General features: G+C 47.3%; 3 protein-coding genes across 3 annotated transcripts in view; 2 read left to right on the top strand and 1 right to left on the bottom strand.

Moving 5' to 3' along the window:
- The window catches only part of LOC135288526 (syntaxin-1B), a 140,508-nt gene that overhangs the window by 103,332 nt on the left and 9,538 nt on the right, over window positions 1-27,638 (top strand). The window lies entirely within an intron of this gene.
- LOC135288449 (3 beta-hydroxysteroid dehydrogenase type 7-like) lies at window positions 4,960-21,873 on the bottom strand. Its single transcript, XM_064401840.1, is given in 14 exon segments — window positions 4,960-6,985; window positions 6,987-7,223; window positions 7,225-7,271; window positions 8,651-8,699; window positions 8,701-8,792; window positions 9,346-9,401; window positions 10,948-11,172; window positions 13,512-13,591; window positions 14,162-14,190; window positions 15,093-15,130; window positions 16,448-16,601; window positions 19,005-19,329; window positions 20,159-20,314; window positions 21,741-21,873. Coding segments are annotated over 14 exon segments (1,617 nt in total). The 5' UTR covers window positions 21,750-21,873; the 3' UTR covers window positions 4,960-6,865.
- On the top strand, window positions 22,004-27,567 carry TBRG1 (transforming growth factor beta regulator 1). The gene is made up of 3 exons (XM_064401904.1): window positions 22,004-22,318; window positions 22,440-22,535; window positions 26,187-27,567. The coding sequence occupies exons 1-3, from the start codon at window positions 22,197-22,199 to the stop codon at window positions 27,232-27,234; spliced, it is 1,266 nt and encodes a 421-aa protein (XP_064257974.1). The 5' UTR covers window positions 22,004-22,196; the 3' UTR covers window positions 27,235-27,567.

Below are 27,638 nucleotides of genomic sequence, written 5' to 3'. Positions count from 1 at the left end.
AAAAATGGCAAAAAGTGCTCAAAAATTGAGCCAAAACTTGATCAAAAATGACCACAAAAATGGAAGCAAAATTGACACAAAAATGGACCCAAAATTTCCCAAAAAGGGGGGGAAAGGGCAAAAATTGTGAAAAAATGGTCGCAGTAAATGACAAAAAAATCCTGCAAATATGGAGCAAAATTTCCCCCCCAAAAAGGCAAAAAATTTACTCAAAACCGGGCCAAAAATCCTCAGAAATGGACCCAAAACTCCTCCAAAATTGGACGTAAAATTCCCCAAAATTCCCCCCAAAAACGGCCCCAAAATGAATCAAAATGGCCCAAAATGAATCAAAATGGCCCAAAATGACCCCAAATTCACCCCAAATATTGACCCAAAAATCCATAAAATTGGGCCAAAAAAATTGTCCCAAAATGTCCCAAAACTGGACCAAAAATGACCCAAAATGAGTCAAAAATGTCCCCAAACATCCCAAAATTGACCCAAAATGGCTCCCAAAAATCCTCATAAAAGGACCCAAAAATGGCCCCCAAAATTTCCCCCAAAATCCCCCCAAAATGGCCCTAAAATGAATCAAAAATGGCCCAAAATGACCCAAAATAGTCCCAAAATACCCCAAAAATGGCACCAAAAATCCTCAATATTGGCCCCAAAAATTCTCCCCAAATAGCCCCAAAATTGTCCCCAAAAATAGCCCCAAAATTCCCCCAATTTGTTCCCGAAAATGGCCCCAAAATTTAAAAAACTGACCCCAAAAATGGCCCCCAAAATTCCTCCAAAAATGGTCAAAAATTCCACAGTAGATGGACCCAAAATCCCCAAAAATGACCCAAAAAGGCCCCAAAATTCCCCAAAAATCCTCAAAAATTGCCCCAAAATCCTCCAAAAATGGCCCCCAAAATTTTTTTAAATGGCCCCAAATTCATCCAAAATTCCCTGAATTGTCCCCAAAAAATTCCGCCAAAATTCCCAAAAATCGTCCCAAAATTCTCCAAAAGTCCTCCAAAAATTGCCCCCAAATTTTTTTTAAATGGCCCCAAATTCACCCCAAAATTCCCCAAAAATCCTCAAAAATTGCCCCAAAATCCTCCAAAAATTGCCCCCAAAATTTTTTAAAAATTGCCCCAAAATGTTTGAAAAATGGCCCCAAATTCACCCAAAATTCCCCAAATTTAACCCAAAATATCCCCCCAAAATTCCCCAAAATTGCCCCAAAATTGCCCCAAAATGACCCCAAACGTCCCCAAATCCCCTCCCCCACTGGAGGTCAAAGGTCACGTCCTCCCCGGGGGTCATCGGGGTGGGGGAGGGGGGCGGCTCGGGGGGTGGGGCGAGAATTTGGGGTGGGGGAGGGGCAAATTGGGGGTGGGGGAGGGGCCAGGAGGGATTTAGGGGGGTGGGGGAGGGGCGGGTTTGGGGGTGGGGGAGGGGCGGTTTTGGGTTCCCGGGTGAAACCGGAGCGGGGGGAGGGGGGGGGAGGGGCCTGAGGGGGGATTTGGGGGGTGGGGGAGGGGCAGGAAAGATTTTTTTGGGGGGATTTATTTGAAATTTGGGGGAAATTTTGGGGAATTTTTTTTTTTTTTTAGAGAATTTTGGGGGAATTTTGGGGTTTTTGGGGCGGATTTTTATTTTTTTTAGTGAATTTTGGATGAATTATTTTGGGAAATTTGGGGGAAATTTGTTTTTTTGTTTTTTGGGTTTTTTTTCCCCCCCAGAATTTTGGGTGAATTTTTCGGAGAAATTTGAGGTTTTTTGGGTTTTTTTTTCCAGAGAATTTTGGGTGATTTTTTTGGGAATTTTGGGGGAAATTTGGGGGTTTTTTGGGGGTTTTTGGGGGTTTTTTTTGAGAGAGTTTTGGGGGAATTTTTTTTGGAATTTTGGGGGGAAATTTGGGGTTTTTTGGGGTTTTTTTTGAGAGAGTTTGGGGTGAATTTTTCGGGGAAATTTGGGGGACATTTGCGGTTTTTTGGGTTTTTTCTGAGAATTTTGGGTGATTTTTTTCTGGAAAATTTGGAGGAAATTTGGGGGTTTTTTTTGAGATTTTGGGGGAATTTTTGGGGGAAATTTGGGGGAAATTTGGGGTTTTTTTGGGGTTTTTTTGAGAGAGTTTGGGGTGAATTTTTTTGGAATTTTGGATAATTTTTGTGGATTTTGGAGGAATTTTTTTTTCCTTCAGGGAGAATTTTTGGGATTTTTTTTTGAGAAATTCAGGAGATTTTGGGGACAATTTGGGGGAGATTTAGGGAGAATTTTGGGGATTTTTTATGGGGGATCTTTAAAATTTTTTGGAGTATTTTAGGAATTTTTTTCTTATTTTTGGGAGAATTTTTGGGATTTTGGGAAGATTTTGGGGGAAATTTGGGGGTTCTTAGGTGGATTTGGGGGAAATTAAGAGAAAAATTTTAGGAGATTATTGGGGGAATTCTGGGAGATTTTAGGGGAAAATTTTGGGGATTTTAGGAAGATATTGGGCAATTTTAATTTATTCATTTTTGGGATTTTTTGGGCAGTTTTTTGGGATTTCTTTTTTATTTTTCCCTAATTTTTGGGGGAGGAATTTTTGACAATTTAGGACAGAATTTTTTGGGATTTATTTCGATTTTTTAATATTTTTGGGAGGATTTTTTTATATTTTTTGGGGCCAACATTTGGACAATTTTAGAGGCTTTTAAAAAAAAATTTATTTTAATTTTTTCGGGATTTTCGGGGGGGATTTTGGGGGGGTGGGGGAGGGGACTCGGGGTCATTTCGGGAGGGTGGGGGAGGGGCCTCGCTTGGGGGGGGTGGGGGGAGGGGCGGCGCGCGCCGCTTTTTACCCTAAAAAGGCCCCGGTGGGAAAAGAACCCAAAAATAACCCCCGGGGGGGGGGGTGGGGGAGGGGCGGCAGCTGCGCCCCCCCAAATTTGGGAGCCGCCCCTCCCCCACCCCCGCCAGGTGCTGCCCCTCCCCCCCTCCAGCAGCGGCCAAATCCCATCGGAAACCCCCCAATTTCCCCTTTTTTCGCCCCAAAATCCTCTCGAATTGAAAGGAAATCCCGAATTTTGTCGGAATTCCCGAAATTTAACACAAAAAAACTTTTTTTTTTTAACGGTTTTATTCGGAATTTCACCCAAAAAAAAATGAAATTAAGGGGATGGGGAAGGGGATCGGGGAGGGGGGAAAACGCGGAGTGGATTCGGGGATGGGATTTTGGGGGAAAAGCCTGGAATTTCTTTGGGATCGGGGGAAAACCCGGCCTGGATCGGGATCCGGATCAGGGACAAATCCTGGCCTGGATCAGGATCAGGATCAAAACCCGGCCTGGATCGGGATCCGGATCAGGGGACAAATCCTGGCCTGGATCAGGATCAGGATCAGGATCAGGATCAAGGACAAAACCTGGCCTGGATCGGATCAGGATCAAAACCCGGCCTGGATCGGGATCAGGATCAGGGACAAATCCTGCCTGGATCAGGATCAGGATCAGGATCAGGATCAGGATCAAGGACAAAACCTGGCCTGGATCGGGATCAGGATCAGGATCAAGGACAAAGCCTGGCCTGGATCGGGATCAGGATCAAAACCCGGCCTGGATCAGGATCAGGATCAGGATCAAAACCTGGCCTGGATCGGGATCAGGATCAGGATCAAGGACAAATCCCGGCCTGGATCGGGATCAGGAGCAAATCCCGGCCTGGATCCAGGATCAGGATCAAGGACAAAGCCCGGCCTGGATCGGGATCAGGGGCAAATCCTGCCCTGGATCCAGGATCAGGATTGGGATCAGGGACAAATCCCGGCCTGGATCAGGAGCAAAACCCAGCCTGGATCCAGGATCGGGATCAGGATCAGGATCAAGGACAAAGCCCAGCCTGGATCGGGATCAGGAGCAAAGCCTGGCCTGGATCCAGGATCAGGATCAGGATCAGAGACAAAGCCTGGCCTGGATCCAGGATCAGGATCAGGATCAAAACCTGGCCTCGATCCAGGATCAGCATCAGGAGCAAATCCCAGCCTGGATTGGGATCAAAACCTGGCCTGGATCGGGATCAGGATCAGGATCAAGGACAAATCCTGGCCTGGATCAGGATCAGGATGAGGGACAAAGCCTGGCCTGGATCCAGGATCAGGATCGGGATCAGGGACAAATCCCGGCCTGGATCTGGATCAAATCCAGGCCTGGATCCGGCCTGAGTCAGGATCGGGATTAAATCCCGGCCTGGATTCTGGCCTGGATTGGGATCAGACCCAAAACTTGGCCTAGATTGGGATTAGGATCAGGATCCTAGATCAGGATTAAGTCCTGGCCTGGATCGGGATCAGGAGCAAATCCCGGCCTGGATTCCAGCCTGGATCTAGGATGAGGCCCAAAGCCTGGCCTAGACTTAGATCAGGATTAAACCCTGGCCTGGATTTTGGCCTGGATCCAGATCAGACCCCAAAGCCCGGCCTAGATTGGGATCAGGAACAAATCCCGGCCTGGATTTCCCTCAGGATCAGGATCAGGCCCAAAGCCTGGCCTAGACTGGGATCAGGATTAAATCCCGGCCCAGACCAGGATCAGGCCCAAAGCCTGGCTTGGATTCCGGCCTGGATCAGGATCAGACCCAAAGCCCGGCCCAGATTGGAATCAGGAGTAAATCCTGGCCTGGATTTCGCTCAGGATCGGGATCAAGCCCAAAGCCTGGCCTAGACTGGGATCAGGATTAAATCCCGGCCTGCATCGGGATCAGGATTAAATCCCGGCCTAGACCAGGATCAGACCCAAAGCCTGGGCCTAGACTGGGATCAGGAACAAATCCCAGCCTGGATTTCCCCAGGATCAGATCAGGCCCAAAGCCTGGCCTAGACTGGGATCAGGAACAAATCCCGGCCTGGATTTCCCTCAGGATCAGGGTCAGGCCCAAATCCTGATTTTCTTCCTTTCCCCTCAATTTTTTTCCCTATTTTCTCTTGGGTTTTTTTTACCATTTTTTCTGGTTTTTCCCCCCATTTTCCCTCCAACTTCCCCCCTCCATTTTTCCCTGTTTCCCCCCCCCCATTTTCTCCTCCATTTTCTCCCATTTTTCCCTGATTTTTTCCTGTTTCCCCCCATTTTCTCCCAGTTTTTCTCCATTTTTTCCTCATTTTCTCCTGTATTTTTGCCTGTTTTTCACCATTTTCCATTTTTCTCCATTTTCACCATTTTTTCTCTCTTTTTTTCCAATTTTTTCTCCATTTTTCTCTCATTTTTTCCAATTTTTCACCATTTTTCATCATTTCCCCCAATTTTTTCCATCTCCCCCATTTTTTTTCATGGATTTTTCCCATTTTTTTTCCTTTTACTTTCCCTTTTTTTTTCATTTTTAACCCCTTCACGTCACACCCACACCAGGTTCAACCTCAGCCCCCAATCCGCCATTTTTAACCCTTTCTTCCCCATTTCTTCCCCATTTTTTCACTAATTTTACCCAGTTTTTCACATTTTCACCGTTTTTAACCCCTTTTTAACCCTTTTTAACCCCTTCATGTCCACACCCACACCAGGCTCAACCTCAGCCCCCAATCCACCATTTTTAACCCTTTCTTCCCCATTTCTTCCCCATTTTTTCACCAAATTTTCTCATTTTTTCACCGATTTTTCCCATTTTTTCACATTTTCTCCCGTTTTAACCCCTTCACGTCCACACCCACACCAGCCTCAACCTCAGCCCCCAATCCGCCATTTTAACCCTTTCTTCCCCATTTCTTCCCCATTTTTTCACCAAATTTTCTCATTTTTTCACCGATTTCCCCAATTTTTCACATTTTGTCCCATTTTAACCCCTTCACGTCCACACCCCACCTCAACCTCAGCCCCAAACCGCCATTTTTAACCCTTTCTTCCCCATTTCTCTCCATTTTTTCACCGATTTCCCCCGTTTTTTCACCGATTTTCCCCCGTTTTTTCGCCGTTTTTTCCCATTTCCCCCCGTTTTTAACCCCTTCAGGCCCCGCCCAGCTGCCGGACCCAGCGCGCCGTCCTGTCCCGGGCCTCCTCCCAGGAGAAGAGCGCCGGTAGCCCAGCTGGCGCTCGGCCTTGTCGGTGCGGACGCTGAACGGGGTGGAGGCCACGGCCCAGGTGTAGGGGTTCAGCAGCGGCGCCCAGCACACCCCGAAGCGCCCCAAAATCCGCTTTTCTCACCCCATTTCTGCCCTCTTTTCCCCCCGATTTTTCCTCCATTTTTTCCTGATTTTTTTTTCCGTTTTTTTCTTTTTTTCCCCCCATTTTTCTCCCATTTTTTCATCCATTTTTCTCCAGATTTTTTCCTGCTTTTTTTTTTTCATTTTTTCCCAATTTTCCATTTTTTTCTCCATTTTTTTACCATTTTTCACCGTTTTCCCCATTTTTCCACCGTTTTTTCTCCAGTTTTTCCCACTTTTATAATTTTCCACATTTTTCCCTGCTTTTTTCCATTTTCCCCATTTTTTCATGGATTTTTTCCCGTTTTTTTCCCCTTTTTTTCATTTTTAACCCCTTCACGTCCACACCCACACCAGGCTCAACCTCAGCCCCAAACCAGGATTTTTAACCCTTTCTTCTCATTTCGCTCCCATTTTTTCACCGATTTCCCCATTTTTAACCCCTTCACGTCCACACCCACCTCAACCTCAGCCCCAAACCGCCATTTTTAACCCTTTCTTCCCCATTTCTTCACTGATTTTCCCCATTTCTTCACCGATTTTTCCATTTTTTCCAATTTTTCCCGTTTTAACCCCTTCACGTCCACACCCACCTCAACCTCAGCCCCAAACCGCCATTTTTAACCCTTTCTTCCCCATTTCTTCACCAATTTTCCCCATTTTTTCACCGATTTCCCCAGTTTTTTCGCTGTTTTTTCCCATTTCCCCCCGTTTTCTCCCCATCTCAGGCCCCGCCCAGCTGCCGGACCCAGCGCGCCGTCCTGTCCCGGGCCTCCTCCCAGGAGAAGAGCGGCCGGTAGCCCAAGTGGCGCTCGGCCTTGTCGGTGCGGACGCTGAACGGGGTGGGAGGCCACGGCCCAGGTGTAGGGGTTCAGCAGCGGCGCCCAGCACACCCCGAAGCGCCCCAAAATTTCCCTCAGGAGGCCGTTGAGCCAGGCAGGAGCGCCGAGAGCCGCGGGGGGACGCGGGGGGCCCCCCGAGATGCCGGCGGGGCCCAGCAGCAGCAGGTTGAACTCCTCGTAGGGCGCCCAGGGCGACGCGTCGTAGCAGAAGAAGAACTGGCCGCCCACCGAGGCCGGGCGGGGCGCGGGCGGCGCGGGCGGCCAGCACGTGCATCCAGGCCACGTTTCCTGGGGGAAAACGGGGAGTTTTGGGAAAATTCGGGGATTTTTGGGGGATTTTTTGGGGATTTATGGCGAAAATTGGGTGAAAATTGGACAAAATTTGAGGATTTTTTAGGGAAATTCAGGCCTTTCTTTTTTTAAATAATTCTGGGATTTTTTTTTTGGGATTTCAAGATGTTTTGAGACAAAATTTGGGGGTTTTGGCCAAAAATTTGGGGATTTTACACTGAAATCTGGGTGAAATTCAAGGATTTTGGACAATTTTCTAGGGAAATTTGGGGGATTTTCTGGGGGGATTTTGGGGGTTTTGGGCAGCCAGCACGTCCATCCAGGCCACGTTTCCTGGGGGGAAAACGGGGAGTTTTGGGAAAATTCGGGGATTTTTGGGGGTTTTATGGTGAAAATTGGGTGAAAATTGGATGAAATTTGGGTGAAATTTGGGGGATTTTATGGGGAAATCTGGGATTTTTGGGGGGGGTTGGGGGAGATTTTAATGACCAGGTGTGCCCAGGTGTCCTTTTTCCCCCATTTTTTCCCCATTTTTCCCATTTTCCCCCCACTTTTCCCCATTTACCCCCATTTTCCCCATTTTTTCCCCATTTTCCCCCCACTTTTCCCCATTTACCCCCATTTTTCCCCAATTTTTTTCCCATTTTTTCCCCCACTTTTCCCCATTTTTTCCCCATTTCTCACCCCCAGGTGTGTGCCCAGGGTGTGCCCAGGTGTCCATTTTACCTCATTTCCCCCCATTTTTTTTGCACTTTTTTCCCATTTTTTTCCTATTTTTTCCCTTTTTTTCGTATTTCTCCCCATTTTTTTCCTATTTTTCCCCATTTTTTCCCCGTTTTTTCCATTTTTTCCCCATTTCCCCCCCCAGGTGTGTGCCCAGGTGTGTCCAGGTGTCCATTTTACCTCATTTCCCCCCATTTTTTTGCACTTTTTTCCCATTTTTTTCCTATTTTTCCCCATTTTTTCCCCGTTTTTTTCCCGTTTTTTCCCCCGTTTCCCCCCCAGGTGTGCCCAGCTGTGCCCAGGTGTGCCCAGGTGTGCCCAGGTGTGTCCAGGTGTCCATTTTACCTCATTTCCCCCCATTTTTTGCACTTTTTTCCATTTTTTTCCTATTTTTTCCCTTTTTTTCGTATTTCTCCCCATTTTTTTCCTATTTTTCCCCATTTTTCCCCGTTTTTTCCCCATTTTTTCCCCATTTCCCCCCCCAGGTGTGTGCCCAGGTGTGTCCAGGTGTCCATTTTACCTCATTTCCCCCCATTTTTTTGCACTTTTTTCCCATTTTTTTCCTATTTTTCCCCATTTTTTCCCCGTTTTTTCCCGTTTTTTCCCCGTTTCCCCCCCCCAGGTGTGCCCAGGTGTGCCCAGGTGTGCCTCACCTGCGTAGACGCGCCCGTGCTCGGCGTTGGGGGGGAGGGTGCGGGGCACGCGCCCCCCCCAGGCCCCTCCCCCGCCGGTAGAAGAGCTCCAGCAGGGGGTGCCGCTCCCCCGAAGATCCCGGTGGGGCGCAGCGCCAGCGTCACCAGCCGCCCCGCCCCCCGCCACCTGGGCAGGGGGGATGCCCAAAATTTACAAAAACACGGGATTCCCGGGAGAAAATCCCGAAATTCCGGGCGAAATCGCGAAAATTCCAGGTGAAAACGTGAAAATTCCACCCGAAATCGAGACAATTCCACCCAAAATTGAGAAAATTCCACCCAAAATCAAGAAAATTCCACCCAAAATCCCACAAATTCCACCCCAAAATCCAAGGGAAAAGCCCCAAAATCTGAATTATTCCACCCAAAAAATCCAAAATCCCAAAAATTCCACCCAAAATCCAAGGGAAAAGCCCAAAATCCCACAAATTCCACCCAAAATCTCTAGAAAAAAACCCAAAAATCCTGAGAATTTCACCCAAAATCCCACAAAATCCAAGGGAAAAACCCCAAAATCTGAATGATTCCACCCAAAAATCCAAGAATTCCACCCAGTTCCCAAGAAGAAACCCCAAAATCAAAGGGGAAAAGCCCAAAATCGCAATGATTCCACCCAAAATCCCCAAGAGTTCCACCCAAAATTCCGAAATTCCCACCCCAAACCCCGGTGGGGCGCAGCGCCAGCGTCACCAGCCGCCCGCCCCCCCGCCACCTGGGCAGGGGGAATGCCCAAAATTTACAAAAATCCGGGATTCCCGGGAGAAAATCCCGAAATTCCGGGCGAAATCGCGAAAATTCCACCCAAAATGGCGGAAATTCTAGCCAAAATCGAGACAATTCCACCCAAAATCCCACAAATTCCACCCCAAATCCCACAAATTCGTCCCAAAATCCAAGGGAAAAGCCCCAAAATCTGAATTATTCCACCCAAAAAATCCAAAATCCCAAAAATTCCACCCAAAATCCAAGGCAAAAGCCCAAAATCACACAAATTGCACCCAAAATCCAAGGGAAAAGCCCCAAAATCTGAATTATTCAACCTAAAAAATCCAAAATCCCCAAAATTCCGCCCAAAATCCAAGGGAAAAGCCCAAAATCCCAAAAATTCCACCCAAAATCCCACAAATTCCACCCAAAATCAAGGGAAAAGCCCCAGTTCTGAATTATTCCACCCAAAAAATCCAAGGGAGAAACCCCAAAATCCCCAAAATCCAAGGGAAAAGCTCAAAATCCCAAAAATTCCACCCCAACATCAAAGGGGAAACTCCAAAATTCCACAAATTCCACCCAAAATCCAAGGGAAAAACCCAAAATCCCACAAACTCTACTCAAAATCAAAGAGAAAACCCAAAATCCCACAAATTCCGCCCAAAACCTCTAGAAAAAAACCAAAATCCCACAAATTCCACCCAAAATCCCCATAATTCCACCCCAAATTCCGAGATTCCCCCAAAACCCCCAGAATTCCACCCAAAATCCCCATTTTTTCACCCAAAATCCAAAATCCTCATTTTTTGACCCAAAATTTTGGGGTTTCTTACGGGTTTCCCATTGGTCTCCAGCAGGAGTCACTCCCTGACCCCAACACCCCATTTTTGGGATCCCTAATCCCAAATTTTGACCCAAAATCCCAATTTTTGACCCAAAATCCCCATTTTTTGACCCAAAACCCCAAAATCCTCATTTTTTGCCCCAGAATTTGGGGTTTTTTTGCTCACGGGTTTCCTGTTGGCCTCCAGCAGGAGGCGCTCTCTGACCCCAAACCCCAAATTCCTGATCCCAAATCCCAAATTTTGACCCAAAATCCCCATTTTTTGACCCAAAAATCCGCATTTTTTCACCCAAAATCCCAAAATCTTGAGTTTTTTAACCCAAAATCCCAAATATTTTGGGGTTGCTCATGGGTTTTCTGTTGGCTTCCATCAAGAAGCGTTTCCCTCACCTCAAACCCCGTTTTTAGCATCCAAAATCCCAAATTTTGACCCCGAAATCTCAAAATCCCCAGATTTTGACCCAAAATCCCGAATTTTTGACCCAAAATCCCAAAAATTTGGGGGTTTTTTGCTCACGGGTTTCCCGTTGGCCTCCAGCAGGAGCCGCTCGGCCTGACCCAAACCTCAGATCCCAAACCCCAAATTCCCGATCTCATTTTGACCCAAAATCCCCATTTTTTGCCCCAAAACCCCAAAATCCCCATTTTTTGCCCCAAAATTTCGGGGTTTCTCACAGGTTTCCCATTGGCCTCCCGCAGGAGTCACTCCCTAACCCCAAACCCCATTTTTGGGATCCCAAATCCCAAATTTTGACCCAAAATCCCCGTTTTTTTGCCCCAAAACCCCAAAATCCCCGTTTTTTGCCCCAAAATTCGGGTTTTTTGCTCACGGGTTTGCCCGTTGGCCTCCAGCAGGAGCCGCTCGGCCTGGGCCTTGCTCAGCGGGTACGGCTCCGAGTGCCGCGTCGGGTACGGCGTCTCCTCGTCCCCCCTGCGGCCCCAAAAACGCCCAAAATCACCCCAAAATTCAGGGGAGCCCAAAATCCCCAAAATTCACCCAAAATTCAGTGAAATTCCGCCCAAAAAGGGCCAAAATCGCCTCAAAATCCCAACCTAAGATTTGCATTTTTCTGGGGATTTTCAGGCTCCAAAACCACCCAAAATCACCCCAAAATCATCCAAAATCACCTTAAAATCACCCCAAATCACCCAGAATTACCCCAAAATCACACAAAATTACCCCAAAATCACCTTAAAATCACCCAAACAACCCAGAATTACCCCAAAATCACAGAAAATCAACCCAAATTCCCCCCATAATCCCCCCAAATCACCCCAAAATACCCCAAAATCACCTAAAATGACCCCAAAATCACCCAAATCAACCCCAAATCACCCCAAATCACCCAGAATTACCCCCAAAATCCCCCCAAAATCACCCCCAAACCACCCCAAAAACACCCCAAAATCACCCAAACATCACACAAAATCACACAAAATCACCCCAAAATTCAGGGGAGCCCAAAATCCCCGAAATTCCCTAAAAATGCTGTGAAATTCCCCCCAAAATTCTGCCCCAAAAAGGCTTCAAAATCCCAAAATCCCAGCCCAAGATTTGCATTTTTCTGGGGATTTTCGGGCCCCAAAATCACCCCAAAACACCAAAAAATCACCCCAAATCACCCCAAAATCACCCAAAATTACCCCAAATCACCCAGAATTACCCCAAAACCACACAAAATCAACCCAAAATCACCCAAAACCCCCCATAATCACCCCAAATCACCCCAAAATCACCCAGATCCACCCCAAAATCACCCCAAAATGACCCAAAATCACCCAAAATCACCCCAAAAATCACCCCAAAATCATCACAAATCACCCCCAAATCACCCAAAATTACCCCAAAATCACCCAAAATCACCCAAAATTACCCCAAAATCAACCCCAAAATCACCAAATTCCAAAAAAATCCTGAAAAATTTGGGGCAGAATTCCACCCCAAAAGGGCCAAAATCCACCCAAAATTCCCAATTTCTGGGGTTTTCGGGGGTGGTTTTTGGGGTGGTTTTTGGGGTTTTGGTTTTTGGGGTTGCTGAGTTCACTTTCGGGGTTGGTTTTTTGGGGGGATTTGGGGTTTTTTGGGTAATTTTTTCAGTTTTTTGATTATTTTTTGGGTTTTCAGGGGGCACCGAGTCCATTTTTGGGGCAGTTTTTGGTGATTTTGGGTTTTTTTGGAGCCATTTTTGGACCAATTTTCAGGATGTTTTGGGGTTTTGGAGATTGCCAAGTCCATTTTTGGGGGGCACGGAGTCCATTTTGGGGGTGGTTTTTGGGGTTTTTGTGATGTTTTGGGGGATTTTTGGGGTTTTTGTGGTGTTTTTTGGGGTGTTTTTTGAGGTTTTTGGGGCTGCTGAGTCCATTTTTGGGGTGGTTTTTTTGTTTTTTGGGGGATTTTCGGGTGTTTTTTTGGGTTTTCAGGTCATTTTTGGGGGGTTTTGGGGGTGCATGAGTCCATTTTTGGGGTGCTTTTTTGGTTTTGGGGTGTTTTTTTGGGGTTTTTATGACTTTTTTGGGGTGTTTTTCGAGGTTTTGGGGGGCACTGAATCCATTTTTGGGTGTTTTTTAGGGGGTTTGGGTCATTTTTTTTGGGTTTTAGGGGTGCTGAGCCCATTTTTGGGGTTTTTTGGGGGGGTTTTTGGGGTGTTTTTTGGGGTATTTTCGAGGTTTTTTGGGGTGTTTTTCGAGGTTTTTGGGGGGCACTGAGTCCATTTTTGGGGGTGGTTTTTTTTGTTTTTATGGGGATTTTGTGGTGTTTTTTGGGGATTTTGGGTCATTTTTGGGGGTTTTTGGGGTCACAGAGTCCATGTTTGGGGTGTTTTTTGGGGGGGGTTTTTGTGGTGTTTTTTGGGGTTTTTGAGTGTTTTTTGGGGTGTTTTTTGAGGTTTTTTGGGGCTGCTGAGTCCATTTTTGGGGTGTTTTTTTGGTTTTTTTGGGGGATTTTGGGGTTTTTTTTTAGGGGGTTTCGGTCATTGTTTTGGGTTTTTGGGGGCGCTGAGCCCATTTTTGGGTGTTTTTGGGGTGTTTTTTTGGGTTTTTTATGACATTTTTTGGGGTGTTTTTCAAGGTTTTTGGGGGCACCGAGTCCATTTTTGGGGGTGTTTTGGGGGTTTTGGGGGGCGCTGAGTCCATTTTGGGGTGTTTTTGGGGTTTTGGGGGGCACTGAGTCCATTTTTTGGGTGTTTTTGGGGTTTTGGGGGGCACTGAGTCCATTTTTGGGGTTTTTTTTCGGTTTTTTTTTGGGGTGTTTTTGGGGTTTTTGGGGGGTACCTGACGAAGGGGTCCCCGCGGGTGTTGGGCCCCACGACCTCCATGCTGCTGGTGAAGATCAGCACCGGCACCCCCGCGGCTGGCAGCCCCCGGATCACGTTCTTGGTGCCTGAAACACCCCAAAAATCACCCCAAAATTATCCCTAAAACATCCTGAAATTACCCCAAAAATCTCCCCAAAGTACCCTGAAATTATCCTGAAAATATCTCAAAAACATTCTCAAGACATCCCAAAAAATATCCTGAAATTATCCTGAAAATAACCTAAAATCACCCAAAAATCACCCCTAAAATAACCCCAAAAATATCCTGAAATTACCCCAAAAACATCCCCAAAAATACCCTAAAAAATATCCCCAGAATATCCTGAAATTATTCCAAAAAATCACTCCAAAGTATCCTGAAAATAACCCGAAATTATCCCCAAAATCACCCCAAAATTATCCTGAAAATACCCTGGAATTATCCCAAAAATATCCCCAAAGTACCCTGAAATTATCCTGAAAATATCCTAAAAATATCCTGAAAATATCCCTCAAAATATCTTGAAGTTATCCCAAAAATTAACCCAAAAACATCCTGAAATTACCCCAAAAATATCCCAAAAATGTCCTGAAATTACCCCAAAAATCCCCCCAAACCCCCGCAGCCTGGCAGCCCCGGATCACGTTCTTGGTGCCTGAAATCACCCAAAATCACCCCAAAATTATCCCAAAAATATCCTGGAATTATCCCAAAAATATCCCCCAAATCATCCTGAAAATATCTCAAAAATATCCTGATATTATCCCAAAAATTACCCCAAAAATATCCTGAAATTACCCCAAAAATATCCCCAAAAATAACCTGAAATTATACCTAAAAAGTACCCCCAAAATATCCTGAAATTATCCCAAGAATCACCCCAAAAATATCCTGAAAAATACCCTGAAATTATCCCAAAAATATCCCCAAAGCACCCTGAAATTATCCTGAAAATATCCCAAAAAACATCCTGATATTATCCCAAAAACATCCTGAAATTATCCCAAAAATTAACCCAAAAACATCCTGAAATTACCCCAAAAATATCCCAAAAATGTCCTGAAATTACCCCAAAAATCCCCCCAAACCCCGCGGCCTGGCAGCCCCGGATCACGTTCTTGGTGCCTGAAACGCCCCCCAAATCACCCCAAAATTATCCCGGAAATATCCTGAAAATACCCCAAAAATATCCCCAAATCATCCTGAAAATATCTCAAAAATATCCTGATATTATCCCAAAAATTACCCCAAAAATATCCTGAAATTACCCCAAAAATATCCCCAAAAATAACCTGAAATTATACCTAAAAAGTACCCCCAAAATATCCTGAAATTATCCCAAAAATCACCCCAAAAATATCCTGAAAATATCCTGGAATTACCCCAAAAACATTCCCAAAGTACCCTGAAATTATCCTGAAATTATCCCAAAAAATATCCTGATATTATCCCAAAAACATCCTGAAATTATCCCAAAAATTAACCCAAAAACATCCTGAAATTACCCCAAAAATATCCCAAAAATATCCTGAAATTACCCCAAAAATCCGCCCAAACCCCCGCGGCCTGGCAGCCCCGGATCACGTTCTTGGTGCCTGAAACGCCCCCAAATCACCCCCAAAATTATCCCGGAAATATCCTGAAAATACCCCAAAAATCTCCTGAAAACATCCCCAAAAATATCCAGAAATCGTCCTCAAAATAACCTGAAATTACCCCAAAATATCCCCCAAAATTATCCTGAAAACATACCTAAAAAATACCCCCAAAAGATCCTAAAATTATTCCAAAAATTACCCCAAAGTTATCCCGAAAATATCCTGAAATTCTCCCAAAAATATCCCAAAATTATCCCAGAAATATCCCCCAAAAACCCCAAAATTATCCCCAAAAATCCTCCAAAAATCCCCTAAAAATCCCCCCAAAAAGCCCCAGTCCCTCCCAGTTTGTCCCAGTTTGTCCCAGTCCCCTCCCAATCCCCTCCCAGTCCATCCCAGTTCATTCCCAGTCCCCCTTTAACCCCTCCCAGTCCCTCCCAGTTTGTTCCAATCCCCTCCCAGTCCCTCCCAGTCCATCCCAGTTTATCCCAGTCCCTCCCAATCCCCCGCAATCCCCCCCCCCAGTTGGTCCCAGTCCATCCCAGTCCCCTTTTAACCCCTCCCAGTCCATCCCAGTCCGTCCCAGTTCATTCCCAGTTCGTTCCTGGTGCCTCCCAGTCCCTCCCAGTTTATCCCAATCCCATCCCAGTTTATCCCAGTTCGTTCCCAGTCCCTCCCAGTCCCCCCAGTCCCATCCCAGTCCATCCCAGTTTATCCCAATCCCCTCCCAGTCCCCCCTAAATCCCCTCCCAGTCCCCCCCAGTCCCTCCCAGTTTATCCCAGTCCGTCCCAGCTCACCCTTTAACCCCTCCCAGTCGGTCCCAGTTCATTCCCAGTCCCCCCCAGTCCCTCCCAGTCCCACTTTAACACATCCCAGTCCCTCCCAGTCCTCCCCAAGTCCGTCCCAGTCCCCCCCAATCCCCTCCCAGTCCATCCCAGTCCGTCCCAGCTCACCCTTTAACCCCTCCCAGTCCCCCCCAGTCCATCCCAGTCCGTCCCAGTTTATCCCAGTCCGCCCCAGCTCACCCTTTAACCCCTCCCAGTCCCCCCAGTCCCTCCCAGTCCCACTTTAACACATCCCAGTCCCTCCCAGTCCTCCCCAAGTCTGTCCCAGTCCCCCCCAATCCCCTCCCAGTCCGTCCCAGTCCGTCCCAGCTCACCCTTTAACCCCTCCCAGTCCGTCCCAGTCCCCCCCAGTCCGTCCCAGTTGATTCCCAGTTTATCCCAGTCCGTCCCAGTCCCCCCCAGTCCGTCCCAGTTGATTCCCAGTCTGTCCCAGTCCCTCCCAGTTTATCCCAGTCCCTCCCAGCTCACCCAGCACGTTGGCGCGGGCCAGGGGCCTGGGGGCTGCAGCGCCCCCACACGTCCACCAGGGCGGCGCTGTGGAACACGGCGTGGGCCCCGCGCAGCGCCGCCCCCAGCGCCCCCAAATCACCGACGTCCCCCCGGAACAGCCGCACGCGGGAGCCTGGGGAGCCAAAATCCACGGAATTCGACCCAAAATTTAAAAATAGCAACCCAAAGTTACCCAGAATGGGCAGAATTTACCCTAAAAATCAGCCCAGATTCACACAAAATTCACCCAAATTCAGCCAAAATCAACAATAATCACTCAAAAATCAGCCAAAATCCCCCCGGAACAGCCGCACACGGGAGCCCGGGGAGCCAAAATCCACGGAATTCGACCCAAAATTTAAAAATAGCGCCCCAAAGTTACCCAGAATGGGCAGAATTTACCCTAAAAAACAAGTAAAGTCACCCCAAAATCAGCCAAAATCACCCCCAAATCAGCCCAAATGCCCCGAAATCGCCGACGTCCCCCCGGAACAGCCGCACACGGGAGCCTGGGGGCCAAAATCGGCAGAATTCGACCCAAAATTAACAAAATTCTCACTCATTTCCCAAAAAAATCATGAAAAACCAGCCCAAAATCAGCCAAAATCACCCTAAAATGACCCAAAATCAGCGATAATCACCCCAAAATCGCCCCGGAACACGAGAGCCTGGGGGCCAAAATCGGCAGAATTCGACCCAAAATCATGAAAAATCACCCCAAAATCACGAAAAATCACCCCAAAATCACCCAAAATCAGCCAAAATCACCCAAAAATCACCCCAAAATCAGCCAAGATCACCCTAAAATGACCCAAAATCAGCCCAAATCGCCCCGAAATCACCGACATCGCCCCGGAACAGCCGCACGCGAGAGCCTGGGGAGCCAAAATCCGCGGAATTCAACCCAAAATAATGAAATATCACCCCAAAATCACGAAAAATCACCCCAAAATCACCCCAAAATCACCCACCTCCCCCCGGAACAGCCGCACACGAGAGCCTGGGGGGCCAAAATCGGCAGAATTCAACCCAAAATTTAAAAATAGCGCCCCAAAGTTACCCAGAATCAGCCAAATTTACCCCAAAAAACCATGTAAAATCAGCCCAAAATCATGAAAAATCAGGGAAAAATCAGCCAAAGCAATCGAAACTTACACAAAAATCAGCCCAAGTAATCTGAATTTACCCCAAAAATCATGAAAAATCACCCCAAAATCAGCCACAATCACCCTAAAATGACCCAAAATCAGCAATAATCATCCCAAAATCACCCCGGAACAGCCGCACACGAGAGCCTGGGGAGCCAAAATCCGCAGAATTCAACCCAAAATTAACAAAATTTTCACTCATTTCCCAAAAAAATCATGAAAAACCAGCCCAAAATCACGCTAAAATCAGCCACAATCACCCTAAAATGACCCAAAATCAGCCAAAATCACCCCGGAACAGCTGCGCCCGAGAGCCTGGGAGCCAAAATCAGCAGAATTCAACCCAAAATTTAAAAATAGCGCCCCAAAGTTACCCAAAATGGGCAGAATTTACCCTAAAAATCAAGACAATTCAGCCCCAAATCACCCAAAAAATTTGAATTTACCCCAAAACCAACAAAAATCAGCCCCAAATCAGCCAAAATCTTCAAAATTCACCCCAAAATCAGCCAAATTCAGCCCCAAATTAACAAAATTTACATTTTTGTCGGATTTTTGCGGTGATTTCTGGGAATTTTGGGGTGAATTTTTGGGGTTAAATTCCGGATGTTTTGGGGCAGATTTTTGGGGTGAATTTTTGGCAGTTTGGGGCAGAGTTTTAGGGTGATTTTGGGCGATTTTGGAGGGGGAAATTTGGGGTGAACTTGGGGAATTTTGGGGGGAATTTTTGGGGTGAATTTGGGGGATTTTTGGGGTTAAATTCCAGAATCTTTTGAGGATTTTTATGGTGAATTTTTGGCATTTTTGGGGGTGAATTTGGGGGATTTTAAGACTGATTTTTTGGGGTGAATTCGCAGGATTTGGGGGCATTTTGGGATGGATTTTTGGGGTGAATTTGGGGGATTTTGGGGCAAATTTTTGGGATGAATTTGGGGAAGTTTTGTTGTTAAATTCCAGAATTTTCGGAGGATTTTTACACTGAATTTTTGGCATTTTGGGGCAGATTTTTGGGGTGAATTTGGGGAATTTTTGGGGGGATTTTTAGGGTGATTTTTGGCGATTTTGGGGCAGGTTTTTAGGGTGATTTTGGGGCGGATTTTTGGGGTGAATTTGGGGGATTTTTGATGTTAAATTCCAGAATTTTTATGCTGAATTTTTGGCATTTTGGGGCAGATTTTAGGGCGATTTGTGGCGATCTTGGGGTATATCTTTAGGGTGATTTTTGGCGATTTCGGGGCGGATTTTTGGGGTGAATTTGGGGAATTTTTGGGGTTAAATTCCAGAATTTTTGGGGGATTTTTGGGGTGAATTTTTGACATTTTGGCGCAGATTTTTCGGGTGATTTTGGTCAGATTTTTGGGGCGAATGCGGGCGCTTTTGGGGCTCACGGTGCCGCTCCGGGACCGTGCGCAGGTCGAGGATTTTTGAAGTTAAATTTGGGAATTTTTGTGGGATTTTTGGGGTGAATTTGGGGAATTTTAGAGTGGATTTTTGGGGTGAATTTGGTGGATTTTGGGGATGGATTTGGGGGAGTTCAGGGTGGATTTCTGGGGTTACATTCAGGAATTTTGGGGGGATTTTTGGCCTGAATCCAGGGGATTTCTGTGGGATTTTTTGGATGATTTTGGGTTGATTTTTGGGGTGGATCTGGGGAATTTTGGGGTGAATTTTTGGGCTTAAATTCCAGATTTTTGGGGTAAATCCAAGGGATTTCTTTGGAATTTTTTAGGGTGAATTTAGGGTGGATTTTTGGGGCGAATTTGGGGAACTTTTGGGGTTAAATTCCAGAATTTTGGGGGAATTTTTACAGTGAATTTTTGGCATTTTGATGTAGATTTTTAGGGTAATTTTAGGCAATTTTGGGCATATTTTTAGGGTGATTTTTGGCGATCTCGGCGCAGATTTTTCGGGTGATTTTGGTCAGATTTTTGGGGCGAATGCGGGCGCTTTCGGGGCTCACGGTGCCGCTCCGGGACCATGCGCAGGTCGAGGATTTTTAAAGTTAAATTTGGGAATTTTTGTGGGATTTTTGGGGTGAATTTCTGGCATTTTGGCGCAGATTTTTCGGGTGATTTTGGTCAGATTTTTGGGGCGAATGCGGGCGCTTTCGGGGCTCACGGTGCCGCTCCGGGACCACGCGCAGGTCGGGGTTGAGGTCGAGGATTTTTAAAGTTAAATTTGGGAATTTTTGTGGTGAATTTGGGGAATTTTTGGGGGTAAATTCCAAAATTTTCAGAGGATTTTTACGGTGAATTTTTGGTATTTTGAGGCAGAGTTTTAGAGTGACTTTTAGCCATTTTAAGGCAGATTTTTGGGGTGAATTTTTGGCATTTTGAGGCAGATTTTTAGGATGATTTTTGATGACTTTGGGGCAAATTTTTGGGATGAATTTGGGGAATTTTTCCCGTTAAATTCCAGAATTTTCGGAGCATTTTTACACTGAATTTTTGACATTTTGGTGCAGATTTTTAGGGTGATTTTTGGCTATTTCGGGGGGGATTTTTTGGGTGATTTTGGTCAGATTTTTGGGGCGAATGCGGGCGCTTTCGGGCTCACGGTGCCGCTCCGGGACCGTGCGCAGGTCGGGGTCCAGGTCGAGGACGCGCAGCTCCCGCAGCTCCGGCTCCGCCTCCAGCAGCACCTGCACCAGGTGGGAGCCCAGGAAGCCCGAGCCGCCCGTCACCACCATCACCAGGCCCTGGCGAGAGCCGAAACCGGACTGGGATTGGACTGGGAACACTGGGAATCCCGAAATCCCAAAAAAACCCAAAAAGAAACAAAAAAAACCCCAAAAAATCCACCCAGGAACGGCCAAAATCGAAAAAATTCCCCTGGAAATCATCAAAATTCAACTGGGATTCAACTGGGAATACTGGGAGGGAACTGAGGTTGAACTGGGATTGGACTGGGAACACTGGGAATCCCGAAATCCCAAAAAAATATAAAGAAACCAAAAAAAACCCCAAAAAAATCCACCCAGGAACGGCCAAAAATGGTCAAAATTTGCATGGAAATCGTCAAAATTCAACTGGGATTGAACTGGGAATACTGGGAGGGAACTGGGATTGAACTGGGATTGGACTGGGAGCACTGGGAATCCCGAAATCCCAAAAAAATATAAAGAAACCAAAAAAAAAAAAACGCCAAAAAAATCTACCCAAGAATGACCAAAACGGTCAAAATTTGCATGGAAATCGCTAAAATTCAACTGGGAACCCAAAAAATCCAACTGGGAATACTGGGAGGGAACTGGGATTGGACTGGGAACACTGGGAATCCCAAAATCCCCAAAAAATTGAAAAGAAACAAAAAAAACCCCAAAAAAATCCACCCAAGAATGGCCAAAATCATCAAAATTCACCTGGAAATCGTCAAAATTCAACTGGAAATAATAAAAAATTCACCTGGAAAAAATCAAAATTCAACTGGGAACCCAAAAAAATCCAACTGGGAATACTGGGATTGGACTGGGAACACTGGGAATCCCGAAATCCCAAAAAAAACCCAAAAAGAAACAAAAAAAAACCCAAAAAAAATCCACACAGGGATGGCCAAAATCATCAAAAAATCGTCAAAATTCACCTGGAAATAATAAAAAATTCAACTGGGAACCCAAAAAAATCCAACTGGGAATACTGGGATTGGACTGGGAATCCCAAAATTCAAAAAGAAAACCCAAAGAAAACCCCAAAAAATCCATCCAGAAATGGCCAAAATCGTCAAAATTTGCCTGGAAATCGTCAAAATCCAACTGGGAATGGTGAAAATTAAACTGGGAATCCCAAAACCCCAAAAAACCCAAAAAATGCCCCCCAAAATTCCCAAAATCCCCCAAAATTTCACTTCGAAGTCCAAAAAAATCCCCCCAAAATCCCTCCCCACAAAAAAATCCCAAAATCCGCCAAAATTTCACTTTAAAGTTCCAAAAGTTCCCCCAAAAAAATAAAAAAATCCCCCAAAAATCCCCAAATCCCCCAAATTTTCACTTCCGAGCTCCCAAAATTCCCCAAGTCCGCCCCAAACTCCCCTCCCCCACCCGGAAGTGGCTCCGAACTCGCCCGAAATTGCCCAAAATCGCCCAAAATCCCCCCAAAAATCCCCCAAATTTCCCCTCCCCCCCTCACCTGCTCCATGGCCCCGCTGCTGCCCCTCCCCCACCCGGATTTTGGGGCAATTTCCCGGGAATTTGGGGAGGCCACGCCCCCCCGGGGGTGGGAAGGGGGCGGGGCGGAAGCAGGAAGGGAGGAGCGGAAAAAATCGAGGATTTTTGGGGAAAAATCGGGAATTTTTGGGGGGGAAAAATCGGGATTTTGGGGAAAATAAAAGCGGGGAAGGTGAGCCCTCCGAGCGGGCCGCAGCGGCGCCGATGGGGTTAAACGGGGTGACCATAGAGTCGTGAGGGGAGGCGTTGGGGTTAATGGGGGATTTCGGTCCTCCGAGCCGGCCAGAGCGGCTCCAATGGGGTTAAATGGGGTGATCATAGAGTTGTGAGGGGAGGCGTTTCGGTTAATGGGGGATTTCGGTCCTCCGAGCCGGCCAGAGCGGCTCCAACCGGAAATAACCACAAAGGGGAAGGGCTAATGGCGGCGCGGACGGGAAGTGACCATAGAGGTGATGGCGGCTCGTTAAGCCTAACGGAAGTCGCGGTCCTCCGAGCGGGCCAGAGCGGCTCCGATCCGGAAAAATCCGTCAATCACAAAAGGTAGGACTCAAAACGCGGCGGTTTGGCCCCAAAAAGGTAAAACCGTGACGCAATCGGGGCCTAAAGGCGGATCTTGACCCGATTTTGGGTTTAAATTCGCGTTTTTCGGCGATTTCTTCAGCCGATTCCGGTTTCGCCGCCCACTTCCGGGTGGTGCAGCCTCCTTTCCGTTCCCCCCGCGCGCACTTCCGGTGGCGCCCGCTCCGTTCCGGCCGCGGTGAGTCCCAAAATCGGCGATTTTTGCCCCAAAATCGGCGAATTTCGCCCCAAAACCCGCGGGGAAGGAGCGGGGGGGGAGGGGGAGCTTCCCTTGGGACGTTAATGGCTGCGGAACCACGGATCGATCGATTTGCCCAAAAATCGCCGTTTTCGCCCCAAAATCCGCCCCCGACTTTCCCGATTCTTCCGTTTTTTACCCCAAAGGCTCCTCCGAGCCCGGCTTGGGTCATTTTGGGTGATTTTGAGGTCAATTTGTGCCGATTTGGCTCCATTTGGGTCGTTTTGGTGAAATTTGCTCGATTTGGGCTCAATTTGGGTCAATTTCGGCCAATTTGGGTCAATTTCGGTGAATTTTTCTCACTTTGTGACAATTTGGGTCAAGTTCATTCGATTTTGGCTCAATTTGGTTCCATTTTTGCTGATCCGGGTCAATTTTGTCAATTTGGGCCGAGTTTGGGTCAATTTTGGTTGATTTTGGTCAATTTGGGCCAATTTCAGTCAATTTGGGCCAATCCAAGACCAATTTCGGTCAATTTAGGTTAATTTTGCCCAATTTTGGTCAATTTTCGTCACCTTGGGTCAACCCAAGACCAACTTTGGTTGAATTTGTCCCTATTTGGGTCAATTTTTGCCGATTTTGGTCAATTTTGGCCAATTTGTGCTGATTTGGGTCAATTTGGGTCGGTCCAAGACTGATTTGGGCCAATTTTGGTCAATCTGAGTCAAATTTTGTCAATTTCAGCCAATTTTGGTCAATCCAAGACCAATTTGGGTCATTCTGAGTCCAATTTTTGCCAATTTTGGTCATTTTTGGTCAATTTCTGTCAATTTTGGTCATTTTTGGTCAATTTCTGCCGACTTTGCTCTTTTTTGGCCACTTTTGAACAATTTTCATCAACTTGGCTCAACCCAACGTTGACTTGGGTCAATCCAAGACCGATTTTTGTCAATCTTGGGTCAATTTGTGCCGATTTTGCTCAATTTTGGTCATTTTTGACCAATTTTGGTGAATTTCACTCAATTTCGCCCAATTTTGGCCAATTTTCGTCAACTTGGCTCAACCCAACGTTGACTTGGGTCAACCCAACGGCAACTTGGGCTAAATTTGTGCTGATTTGGGTCAACTCAAAACCAATTTGGGTCATTTTGAGTCCAATTTTTGCTGATTTTGGTCATTTTTGGCCGATTTTGGTGAATTTCACTCAATTTCAGTCAATTTGGGTCAATTTCGGCCAATTTTGGTCAACTCAGCTCAACTTGGCTCAACCCAACATTGACTTGGGTCAATCCAAGACCGATTTTGGTCAATCTTGGGTCAATTTCTGCCGATTTTGCTCAGTTTCACTAAATTTGGTCCATTTTGCTAAATTTGGGTCAATTTTGCTAAATTTGGGACAATTTCGCTCAATTTCACCCATTTTAGCCCAATTTTCGTCAACTTTACTCAACTTGGCTCAACCCAACGTTGACTTGGCTCAACCCAACGCCAACTTGGGTCGAATTTCTGCCAATTTGGGTCAATTTTCATCAAATTTTGCCCAATTTTCCCATTTTTCCCCCATTTCTCTCCCGTTAGTGTCCACTCCGGCCGGACGATGCCCAAGGCCCCGCGGCCGGCCGAGCTCCCTTTGGGGCAATTTGGGGTCATTTCGGTCAATTTGGGTCCACCCAAGACCGATTTGGGTCAATTTTCCCCAATTTTGGTCAATTTGGGTCCATCCAAGAGCAATTTGGGTCAATTTTGGACAATCTGAGTCAAATTTGGTCAATTTCAGCCAATTTAGGTCAATCCAAGACCAATTTGGGTCATTCTGAGTCCAATTTTTGCCAATTTTGGTCATTTTTGGTCAATTTCTGTCAATTTTGGTCATTTTTGGTCAATTTCTGCCGATTTTGCTCATTTTTGGCCACTTTTGAACAATTTTCATCAACTTGGGTCAACCCAACCTTGACTTGGGTCAATCCAAGACCGATTTTGGTCAATCTTGGGTCAATTTGTGCCGATTTTGCTCAATTTTGGTCATTTTTGGCCGATTTTGGTGAATTTCACTCAATTTCGCTCAATTTGGGTCAATTTTGGCCATTTTTCGTCAACTTGGCTCAACCCAACGTTGACTTGGGTCAATCCAAGACCGATTTTTGTCAATCTTGGGTCAATTTGTGCCGATTTTGCTCAATTTTGGTCATTTTTGACCAATTTTGGTGAATTTCACTCAATTTCGCCCAATTTTGGCCAATTTTCGTCAACTTGGCTCAACCCAACGTTGACTTGGGTCAACCCAACGGCAACTTGGGCTAAATTTGTGCTGATTTGGGTCAACTCAAGACCAATTTGGGTCATTTTGAGTCCAATTTTTGCTGATTTTGGTCATTTTTGGCCAATTTTGGTGAATTTCACTCAATTTCAGTCAATTTGGGTCAATTTCGGCCAATTTTGGTCAACTCGGCTCAACTTGGCTCAACCCAACATTGACTTGGGTCAATCCAAGACCGATTTTGGTCAATCTTGGGTCAATTTCTGCCGATTTTGCTCAGTTTCACTAAATTTGGTCCATTTTGCTAAATTTGGGTCAATTTTGCTAAATTTGGGACAATTTCGCTCAATTTCACCCATTTTAGCCCAATTTTCGTCAACTTTACTCAACTTGGCTCAACCCAACGTTGACTTGGCTCAACCCAACGCCAACTTGGGTCGAATTTCTGCCAATTTGGGTCAATTTTCATCAAATTTTGCCCAATTTTCCCGTTTTTTCCCCATTTCTCTGCCCCAGTGTCCACTCCGGCCGGACGATGCCCAAGGCCCCGCGGCCGCGGCCGGCCGAGCTCCCTTTGGGGCAATTTGGGGTCATTTCGGTCAATTTGGGTCCACCCAAGACCGATTTGGGTCAATTTTCCCCAATTTTGGTCAATTTGGGTCCATCCAAGAGCAATTTGGGTCAATTTTGGACAATCTGAGTCAAATTTGGTCAATTTCAGCCAATTTAGGTCAATCCAAGACCAATTTGGGTCATTCTGAGTCCAATTTTTGCCAATTTTGGTCATTTTTGGTCAATTTCTGTCAATTTTGGTCATTTTTGGTCAATTTCTGTCAATTTTGGTCATTTTTGGTCAATTTCTGCCGATTTTGCTCATTTTTGGCCACTTTTGAACAATTTTCATCAACTTGGGTCAACCCAACCTTGACTTGGGTCAATCCAAGACCGATTTTGGTCAATCTTGGGTCAATTTGTGCCGATTTTGCTCAATTTTGGTCATTTTTGGCCGATTTTGGTGAATTTCACTCAATTTCGCTCAATTTGGGTCAATTTTGGCCATTTTTCGTCAACTTGGCTCAACCCAACGTTGACTTGGGTCAATCCAAGACCGATTTTGGTCAATCTTGGGTCAATTTGTGCCGATTTTGCTCAATTTTGGTCATTTTGGACCAATTTTGGTGAATTTCACTCAATTTCGCCCAATTTTGGCCAATTTTCGTCAACTTGGCTCAACCCAACGTTGACTTGGGCCAACCCAACGCCAACTTGGGTCGAATTTCTGCCGATTTAGGTCAATTTTTGTCAAATTTCCCCCTATTTTTGTCAAATTTCCTCCTATTTTCGTCAAATTTTGCCCAATTTTCCCCGTTTTTTCCCCCGTTTCTCTGCCCCAGTGTCCACTCCGGCCGGACGATGCCCAAGGCCCCGCGGCCGCGGCCGGCCGAGCGCGTCCGGCAGCGTTTCCGGCGGCTGCGGCGCGCGGCGCGGGCGCTGGTGCTGGAGAACGCCGCGCTCTGCGACGAGCTGGCGCGGCTCGAGGCCAAGTGGACGCTGGCGCGCGGCCAGCGGCGATTCCTGCTCGGACGCCTGCTCGGACACTGCGCCGGTCACTCCGAGGCGGCCGCAGAGGTCAGGAGGCCGCGGAGGGCGCGGCCGGCCGCAGGGAGGGGGCGCGGAGCCAGGAAGGATGACCAGTGGTCAGCGGGGCCCAAGGACGAGCAGTGGTCAGCGGGCGCCAAGAGTGACCAGTGGTCAGCGGCGGTCAAGGAGGAGTGGTCAGCTGGAGGAGGAGCTGGGATGAAGAGTGACCAGTGGTCATCAGGCTCCAAGAGTGACCAGTGGTCATCGGGCTCCAAGAATGACCAGTGGTCATCGGGCTCTAAGAATGACCAGTGGTCAACAGGGCCAAAGGATGACCAGTGGTCAGCAGGCTCCAAGAGTGACCAGTGGTCATCGGGCTCTAAGAATGACCAGTGGTCATCGGGCTCAAAGAACGACCAGTGGTCATCAGGCTCCAAGAGTGACCAGTGGTCATCGGGCTCTAAGAATGACCAGTGGTCATCGGGCTCCAAGAGTGACCAGTGGTCAGTGGCGGTCAAGGAGGAGCAGTGGTCATCTCCAGCAAAGCCGCCCGGCCCAAGCGATGACCGCTGGTCAGTTGGCCCAAGAGATGAGCAGTGGTCAAGCGGCTCTCGGCCGGTGTCCGGCGGGCTCCGGCCGGCGCCGGGCGAGGCCGGGGATGACCGCAGGCCCGACGGCGCTGCTGACCGCTCGGGCGCCGCGCGGCCGGAGGAGGAGGAGGACGAGGATGACCGCGATGACCGCGAGGAGGACGAGGACGAGGAGGAGGAGGAGGAGGAGGAGGAGGAGGACGAAGGCTCCGCTCCGGCCTTCGGCTACTCCGGCCTCTTCCTGGGCAGCCCGGCCGGCTCGGACGAGTGACCGCCAATAAAGGGCCGGCCGCAGCGGCCGCAGGGGCCGTGGTCACTCCAGCAGGAGTCGGGCGTTGTTTGTGTGCGCTGCGATGACCGCTGACCGCCCCCACTGACCGCTGACCACTGACCGCCCCAGTGACCACCCCACTGACCGCTGACCGCCCCACTGACCGCTGACCACTGACCACCCCGATGACCGCTGACCGCCCCACTGACCGCTGACCACTGACCACCCCGATGACCACTGACTGCCCCACTGACCACTCCCACTGACCACTCCCACTGACCACCCCACTGACGCCTCCCGCTGACTGCCCCACTGACCACTGACCACCCCGATGACCGCTGACCGCCCCACTGACCACTGCCACTGACCACTGCCACTGACCACCCCACTGACCCTTGGTCACT

Source organism: Passer domesticus, chromosome 33, assembly GCF_036417665.1.
Source record: "Passer domesticus isolate bPasDom1 chromosome 33, bPasDom1.hap1, whole genome shotgun sequence".
Taxonomy (NCBI): Eukaryota; Metazoa; Chordata; class Aves; order Passeriformes; family Passeridae; genus Passer; species Passer domesticus.
The sequence above is the reverse complement of the archived record's forward strand: the minus strand, read 5'-3'. Positions and strand labels throughout refer to the sequence as shown.

What these genes read in the sequence shown, in the direction of transcription:
- TBRG1 (XM_064401904.1), top strand. Translation starts at nt 22,197, where the DNA reads ATGGCGGCGCGGACGGGAAGTGACCATAGAGGTGATGGCGGCTCGTTA. An exon ending in AAATCCGTCAATCACAAAAG is followed by an intron (nt 22,319 to 22,439) that starts GTAGGACTCAAA and finishes CGATTTCTTCAG; the next exon opens with CCGATTCCGGTTTCGCCGCC. An exon ending in CCCGCTCCGTTCCGGCCGCG is followed by an intron (nt 22,536 to 26,186) that starts GTGAGTCCCAAA and finishes TCTCTGCCCCAG; the next exon opens with TGTCCACTCCGGCCGGACGA.